At 34.4% G+C, this 9,006-nt stretch overlaps 1 protein-coding gene across 1 annotated transcript in view; it reads left to right on the forward strand.

Annotated features, from left to right (window-relative positions):
- Positions 1 to 8,195, forward strand: part of GALNT3 (polypeptide N-acetylgalactosaminyltransferase 3) — a 46,413-nt gene extending 38,218 nt beyond the window's left edge. Inside the window, exons 8-11 of the mRNA XM_024735912.1 lie at positions 1,209 to 1,340; positions 1,545 to 1,646; positions 5,646 to 5,798; positions 6,669 to 8,195. Coding sequence (XP_024591680.1) covers positions 1,209 to 1,340; positions 1,545 to 1,646; positions 5,646 to 5,798; positions 6,669 to 6,791 — 510 coding nt within the window. The 3' untranslated portion in view covers positions 6,792 to 8,195. The remainder of the gene's footprint in view (positions 1 to 1,208; positions 1,341 to 1,544; positions 1,647 to 5,645; positions 5,799 to 6,668) is intronic.
- The last annotated feature ends 811 nt before the right edge of the window (positions 8,196 to 9,006 follow it).

The following is a 9,006-nucleotide window of genomic DNA, read 5'->3' on the forward strand; positions in this document are numbered from 1 at the left end:
TTAAGGACATGCTTCGGCAAATGGCACCCAACTCTTTGTAAGAAACAGTGCCGATTTGCAAGCTGGTATATATTGGGATTAAAGGGCATCAACATTTCGAATGTCATAAAGAAAGATCTGGTTACCTCATTTCGCTTTTTCTTTGGTCTCTGGTATCTCCCTGTAACATGTCAGTAGCATGCAAAGTCAGAGCACTACTGGGTCAGATTGCTAACTTTTTACCCAGGGCCACCAAAACAAATCGGACAGATTGTGTACTGCACAAAAGTACTTGGCTAACCAGGCGAGTGGATGCTAAATACAGTTTATGCTCTCTTGTCACCAACAGAGGGGCAAGTGAGCCAGCAAACCCTTGTTTTTAACATAGGGCAAGTAGATCCATATGGTAAAATGCATAAGCTACCCAGAAGTCCTTCAGAGTTTCATACTTTTTGCTAAAACACCTGGGTTCAAAACATTGAAGGTGGCAGAGAAAATATTTTCCTTAGTTGAACTGATAAGCTTGAGTATTTACTTTTTCACATATTTAGGCACCCACTGTATATTTTCTTTAAAATTTTGCCTGTACCAAATACCTTTTCAATTTTAGTGCTTTTTTTTTTAAGTTTCTTTAGTCCTTTTAAATAAGGTAAAGGAAAATAAAATACAATTGATTAAAAACTTGACTTTTTCTAGTAAAACGTTGCTATTGTTAGGATATTATTAGAAGATATTGTTAGGAGTAAGCAACACCCTTAAAACTAGAAAAAAATATTGCCAACTGCGTTGCTTTTTGTGGTCTTGACTGGAGAAGAGATATGTTACATGATGCACAGTTGGCACCGTTTCTCTATACCTGCTTTCTCACACCACACTTTACAGAGCACCTTTGCATATAAAACTAGGATCAGTTTTGGATGCCCCCACTACCATTTTTTGCCTTCAGCATTTCGCTAGGGATCTTTGTCCCATGACAGAGGTTTGTGGCACAAAGGAAGAATAAAATAGCACTAGGTCGGCACTGCAGTGGTCCTTGATTCTCATTGAAGCCAGAAGTGAGCAGCCAGGCATACTTGTTGCCTGAATGAATGTAGTTAAATCGCATCTTATATTTTGGCCCAGAATTTTTTTTTTTAAGACCTAAATGTAAATACAAATAGTAGCATTCGAAGTACTTTATCAGTTCTGTTTTAATTAAACATCCGCCTTCACTTCTCATCTTTCTCCAGAAGTCATTTGGTGATCTTTCAAAAAGATTTGAAATAAAGCACCGCCTTCAGTGTAAAAATTTTACATGGTATCTGAACAATATTTATCCAGAAGCGTATGTGCCAGACCTTAATCCTGTTATAGCTGGATATGTGAGTATTTTCCTGTTCCTTTTTACTTGGTATATTCCCTTCCACCAATATTTATGTGATTCAGAAAAATTGCTGAAATATTTTCTGTTTTATTACTTTTGAGATTTTACATTATTATTAACACCACTTCCTGAAATTAATTGCGAAAAAATATAAACCACATAGATTTTTTTAAAAATTTATAACTTGAAAATTTCCCTTTAGATTAAGAGTTTTGGTCAGCCTCTATGTCTGGATGTTGGAGAAAATAATCAAGGAGGCAAACCATTAATTTTGTATACGTGTCATGGACTTGGGGGAAACCAGGTGAGCACTGCACTAAAAATCCTCCCTTCTCTTTAGTACCTACAAACAGAAGTAAGTTGTTGCACGTTTTTCAGAATCCCTAAATCAATTTTATGTTCCGGTAAACTGGTATGTGAAATGTTTTTAGATTAAGTTTGGCAATTCATATAGAAGTTGTAGAGTACTTTATTTTGATTTTCACTCTGCCTCTGAAAGCAGTTTGAGGTTGCTTACCCATTTAGTAGAAAGGTAAATGAGAAAATAATAGAATAATACCATTTGAAATGAAAAACAGGATCTTCTATGTGAATCTTTGATGTTGCATGACTATTAGCATGGTGATTTTGCTAAATTATACGTAAAGGCTATATTTAACTGGATTTGACAGCAAATAACATCATGTTCATACTGTATTTCTGTGGTCCATGATATTAAAAGTTTGATGGAGATACACACACACACACACAGATATATACAGAAACATATACATATATGTACATATATGTCGATGTGTATATATATTCATATCTTAAAATTTTCCTTACACACTATATATTAGAAGAAAAAATAATTATATAAATAGTTACATTCTTTTAGAAATAACACTGGACTATCCTAGTAAAAATTAAGGTTTTGAGCAATGAGAAATATTTCCTCATTTGTAAAAATCTTATCACTAAATGTAAATACTTATAAATTTATTTCAGGCTTCTTCTAGCATTACATCTATTTTATCGTAAAAGTTGAAGATATATTTTATACATTGTTCTGTCTGTTTTTCTCCTATCATTGCCATAAAGATGTTCTTACAGTTCTGTCTCTAAAATAATTTTTAAATTATAAATAGCATATAGCCGTCTTTTAGAAATTTGGGGATGCTGAAATAATTCACATATTCTTTCAACAAATATTTGTTTGGCGCCTATAATGTAACTCACACTCATATAGTAGTGAAAAAGACAAAGTCTCTATCTTGTGGAGCTTGTATTCTAGAAGGAAAGGAAAAAATAAATATGTAATTTTAGGTATAAAGAAAAATAAAGCAGAGTAGGGGGATAATGTGTGTGCGGGGGGGTTGTTAATTTTGGAGGTTCAGGAAGACGTTTTTGAGAAGGTGACCTTAGAGTGGAGGCCTGAGGAGTTGGGAGAGGAAACATGTTCCAGGAGGAGAGCATCTTGGCAGAGGACGCAAGGCCAGAGGCCCAGCGGCAGGTAAAAAGAGCAAGCATAAAGCCAGTGTGGCTGGAGCAGAGTGGTCCAGGAAGAGAGGGGTGGAAAATGAGGTCAGAGACATGAATTAGGGGCCAGGTCATATAAGGCTTTGCTGGCCTCGTTAAGGAACTTGAATTTAATTCCAAGTGTGACAGAAGCCACCTGAGGATTTTGAGCTAAAGAATTATATTTTCTAGTTTATATTTTAAGAAGATAACTCTGGCTTCTATCACCCTGACATAGCCATTGATTTTATTTTGATTTATTTCCTTTAAATGTTATTTTCAATCAAGCATTTCATTTAAACTAGTTTGGGAATTGTAGTTCCTTGAGTGCTAGATGTTTTTGAGATATCATCTAACTCCATCATTTCCTCATGTTCCCTTCTACTGTTTTGACCAGATAATGATTTTTTTTATAGCATAAAACTCCATTGTAACAGTATTGCACTATTCCAAATGAAAATAAATATTTTGATAATGTGACTAAATTGACTAATATACTGGTGCAGTGCAGTTCAATTCATTATGGCTTTGTAACACAATGCTTTGCCTCTTCCCCTTTCTCTTCCACTGTAGTTGTCCTGTTCTAAGGTAAAATTCTCTCCAGTGTTCTCAGCTAGATAATAACATACTCTTTGGTTGTCTAAGTATCTTCAACTATTCTCCATTCTCATAACTTCCGTTTTAGTGGTTTTTAAAAAATAATATGAGTAATGTAAAGTTCTGGTCAGCCTTTCTTATCATCTTTGAAATCCTGAGGTTTATCTTTCTTAAAGAAGTACAGCCAGGGTGCTGTTTTCGTGATCTAAACCCATTTTTTTTCAATGTCTCCATCTGAAGAGCTATCAGTTATAAAAATGATATTATATTTGTGGAATGAGATAAATTAAGCATGAGGCTAAGACCAGGGGAACTCAAGATTAATTCAGCTAATGTTTGTGGAGTGCCTACTCTAATACACATAAAGGGTTTAGAACAGTCCCTGCCTAGCACATAATAAGGGCTCAATAAATATTAGTGCTAAGACTAATAATTTCACTATTGAAAATCAATTATGTTCACTCATTTTTTCTTTGGAATGTCAACAGTATGAAATATTTGATGTATAATGGATGTTATTACTAGATACACTGCCTGACTTTGGTCTATGGTGAAATCAGCTAGCTGCACACACAATTCCAATAGAGTGCTATGAAGGTTATCTCTGATGCGCTATGGGAAGCCTGAGAAGAGTGTAATTTTGTGCGTAAGACAAATTCGGGGAAAACTAAAGAAGGAAGGTAATATTTGAATTGGCTTTTGAAGGATCAAAAGGAGTTAGCTAGGCAGAAAAGGATCCAGAAAGATATTCTAGGGAGTAAAGCAAAGTGGAGTTATGGATACATATGTTCTGCATTGGTAGAATTGTGTGAGAGGAGCATAGTGTATAATTGGGACAATGGTTGATGTTAGACTGAAAGTGGAAGATTTCACGTACCAATTAAGAAGTGTGGGGGCTTCCCTGGTAACGCAGTGGTTGAGAATCTGCCTGCTAACGCAGGGGACACGGGTTCGAGCCCTGGGCTGGGAGGATCCCACATGCCGTGGAGCAACTAGACCCGTGAGCCACAACTACTGAGCCTGCGCGCCTGGAGCCTGTGCTCTGCTAAAAGAGAGGCCGCGACAGTGAGAGGCCCGCATACCGCAGTGAAGAGTGGTGCCCGCTTGCCACAACTAGAGAAAGCCCTCGCACAGAAACGAAGACCCAACACAGCCAAAAATAAATAAATAAATTAATTAAAGTACCCTTAATTAAAAAAAAAAGTGTGGACTTTATCTTAGCAACAGTAGTGATTGTGAATCACTAAGCAGGGAATGTAAGGGATCAAATCAATGTTACAAAAGAATAACTGGCAGCAGAGTGGACTAAATTATAGGAGCAGAAATTGGAGGTACCTGGAGGTATTGCAGTAGAGATTTTGAGTGCCTGAACAAAAGAAGTGAGGATGTGGAAGTAAGGGTCGGTGGGATGGTAACATCTGAGAGGAAAATTCAGTAAGACTAAGAGGCTACTTAATTGGACATGTGGGGAGAGAGAAACATCAATAATAGTAACAATAGCTAAAAATGTATTGAATGCTTACCATGCACCAGTTATTGGTCTAAATGTTTTACATGTATTAAACCATTTATCTTCATAACCCTATGAGGTAGGAGTTATTAAATTACCCATTTTACAGGCAAGGAAACTGAGGCAGGAAAAGTGTCATCGTGTGCCCCCCGCCCCCCACCTTCGTGCGGCTTGCAGGATCTTAATTACCCAACCAGGGACTGAACCTGGGCCATGGCAGTGAAAGCAGCCAGTCCTAACCACTGGACAACCAGGGAATTCCCAAGAGTACCCTGTTCAAATGTTTCTAGTTTAAATGAAAATGCCATTAATTGAGATGAATAAGAGAGAAGAAACACTTGTGGAGAGAAAGAGGTAGTTAATGGGCTTGCTAAACGTTTCCAGGCTCTTTTCTGTGGCAAACCTATTCTAGCCTCCATCCTACCTGATAACTTCCAATTTCTGACATGGGAAGGAAGACAATGACTTCTTAATTAAGTAACTATCTGTTGGTGATAGGCTGGAGAAAGGCTATAATATCTTCTGTCCCAAAAACTCAGGTTACGATTCTGATACTTACTTCATTGTATTATTTTGGTGAAGTACACCTGACTCCATTATTCAGTGAGTTGCTGATTTTTTTTTTTTTTTGGCCGACAATTTTGCAACTGAGGATATAGAGTGCTCTCGTCAGTAACAGCATTCTTCCTTTCACAGTACTTTGAATACTCTGTTCAACATGAAATTCGGCATAACATCCAGAAGGAATTATGTCTTCATGCTGCTCAAGGTGTCGTTCAGCTGAAGGAATGTGCTTACAAAGGTCACAAGACATTTGTCACTGGAGAACAGATATGGGAGATCCAGAAGGTACCTCAGTACAATTAATTCACCCCTTTATGTAATTATTTTGATTAGCTCTAATTGCTTATCTGGGAAAATACATGAAACATACTATATTGATATTATCTGTCAGAATTTCTGTCTTTGTTAACTTTGTCATTACGTATGTCTACCCATGTGGTAAGAAAGAAGATATCTATGAATTAAATACTCTTAGGAGCAAAATAGTTATAAAATATCTTACAGCATGATTTATGCAGTTCAACATGTCTGTGGATTATTAGTAATATTTGTTTGTATATGTTTTAGAATTTCTTATGATGCTTCTTGTGACAGTCATACTTTTGTTTTCCTGGCAGAGAAGAGAAAAATAATTATTTTTTCTTACCTAAAGTGATTAATTCTTTCCTTCCCTATTTTAGTACTTTTTCATGAATCTAGAATTGAGAGAATATGTGAAAGGCTTTTCTTCTGTTTTTAAACATATGTTCTAAAGCTTAGCTGGAAACTAACAGTTCCTACCTGAATATTGTTTTGTGTAATTCTAGAACACTATAAAACTGACTTTTATGACAGGATTTTTTAGTTTTATCACTTATATCAATGAAATATTTGTTATTTGAGAACTTGATTGAGACCTTTTTCTGCACACCTCTCTTCATTTATATAACACCTTCTGTGAATTGAATAGTGGTGGCATAAATGATGTTGCCTACACTAAAAACCAACCGATTTTATCAGACATAGTAGATATTAGAAAGATTAAAAGTTAAGAATGGTGTATATTTGTTACATAAGTCTCTCTTTGGCTTCCATGAGACCGTAAAGTGTTTTTATATTTCTCCGTTAATTTTGAGTTTTGATACTTAATGTCTGTTGTATTTCCTTTTATTCTAGGACCAACTTCTATATAATTCATTCTTTAAAATGTGCCTTTCAGCAAGTGGAGAGCATCCAAGCTTAGTGTCATGCAATCCATCAGATCCACTCCAAAAATGGATTTTTAGCCAAAATGGTTAAGTGTTCCTTAAAATTAAGGAGTTGAAAAAGGAGATATTCTTTCTCATAAAACTGTGACTAGGCATACACTGTAGTTTTTGAAAATTATGCAAAAGCAGCTAACTGTAACTTATTCCAAGTGCATTTTTCTTATTTATATCTTAAAATGTCTATGTAGCACCACTACAGAAATCCCTTAAGTTTCCATTTCAAAGCACAATAGCTAGTAATACCAAAGACTATTTTGAAAAGTCCAGATGCAGAGGAAAAGATGTTTACAGTATGATGAAAATAATTTTCCAAGTAAAGTGATGTTCGTGTGCTTTGTACGCTTGAGAATATGCATAGCTACATTCACACACTCACAATTTAAAAATTTTCTTCTAGTTTTTTTGGGGGGGGGAGGGAGAAAGATTTGATACTGTATTTTTTTAACTACATAGAAATGGATCAATGAAGGTCAAAAATTGGCCTTTGTGTAAAACCAGGAAATTTTTTATAGAGCTAGAATTTATTATATAAAAATGCAGGTAAACTTCTTTTGCATTTTGTTAATTTATCTGTCAAATATTTCCTTAAACATGAAATTAAATGAATAAGGAGAAGACTATTTTTAACACTTCAATTTCTTGGCAAATTTGAAAATATTTCTTAGTCTAAAGTTCACTTGACTTGAAGCAAAAGACTTAAAAAAATAACTATACTGTGTGTTTTCCCAAAGAAATTAAAAAAAAAACCTCTAAGTCGCTATCTGTTAAAAAGGTATCTTTTTCCTTTCTGTTAGTCTTTTTTCCTATCAAAATTCACTAATCTTGAATGTTTATGAAATTGAATTTCAAATGCAGAATACTTGACTCATTTAAAGCAAAAATTTTTTTGTTACTGATTCAATTATAGATTGTCTTTGTAATGAATTTTTTCACCAAAAAACCTTATTACTATCTATGGAAAACACAATAAAACAAATTCTTATCACTATTGTAACTATTTGTTTTTTTATTTTTTGGATAAAATATATAATTGATAATAGCTAGGGAAAGCATGAATTTTGTATCCTGAATTTCTAAGCACCCACTGCAGAGTCATCAGATATTTCTGAAGGGAAAAAACATTTAATAGTAATGGCATAAAAAGTGGGGAATGGAGAAGATTATGTGTTAGATATTTAGAAAATTTTGTACCAATTTCTGATAACTTTCCTTGAGCATATGATAGAGTAATTTTTTAAAAATGTGATGCTTACTGAGAAGATTTAACAATTTTTGGTCATTTTATATATAGATCTATTCTTATTGAAGAAGTAATGTATGACGGGCTTTATGTTTTAAACCTGGCTTCAGTTGTACATAAGAAAATATTTTACAATTATTGACTCCATCTTCTCATTGTTTGTACTTACATTAAAAAAAACTCTGCACTCTTTAATTTATTACAATGCCAACTTTTATTTTAATTCAACTGATATTTATTGTGTGTCTAACTTTGTGCCAGAAGTTATGGTAGGCATAGTAAGACTTATATTGCCTTTGAGCTTAGGTCTTATGGAGCAGAAAGAAAAATAATTTTGAAATAGCACAGTGAGTGACATTATGATGTTATATTTTATGATGCAAATGACAGTTCACTAGTCATATTGAATATTTCTTTAGTAAGTAAAGGTATTTCTTTATTACTTTTTCTAATACTAATTCTGAAATATACACTAGAGCCCACATACATGTATAATTTCTGTTTCTCAATTTATTAACTCTAGAGTGAACATCCAGGAGCAAATATTGCTCTTAGAGTTCATTGTATCTCACAAAACAAAACAAATCCCCAAAGGTATTTTATAAATTATGAGCTTAAGTCAAGCATATTAAAAAAAACCATAAAACAAATCTGAGCTCCCTCTGTGTATTAGTCATGTATCATCATGTTAAGATCCAACCAAAATCTATATAGATTAGGTTGATTTTATTATGTCTTCAATATATGCATTCAAAGGGAGAATCCTTTTTACCTGATTTGGGAGCCTCAGGCTGTTGCTCAAGTGTCATATAATTCCTTTCATTAAGAATTTGACCTTCAGGTAGAGGGTAGTATCTTTTAAAATCTGAATTTTGAAACGGTGCTAGCAGGAAGTTATTTATGGAATCTCGTTGCCATCTACCTGAGAGATTTGAATGCACTCAAGTGTGAAATTGTGGAACTCTTGTTCAGTTTGAAGCTACCTGGGAAATGATCCAGTGGCTGC

Source organism: Neophocaena asiaeorientalis, unplaced genomic scaffold, assembly GCF_003031525.2.
Source record: "Neophocaena asiaeorientalis asiaeorientalis breed wild unplaced genomic scaffold, Neophocaena_asiaeorientalis_V1.1 scaffold72, whole genome shotgun sequence".
In the NCBI taxonomy this organism is placed as follows: Eukaryota; Metazoa; Chordata; class Mammalia; order Artiodactyla; family Phocoenidae; genus Neophocaena; species Neophocaena asiaeorientalis.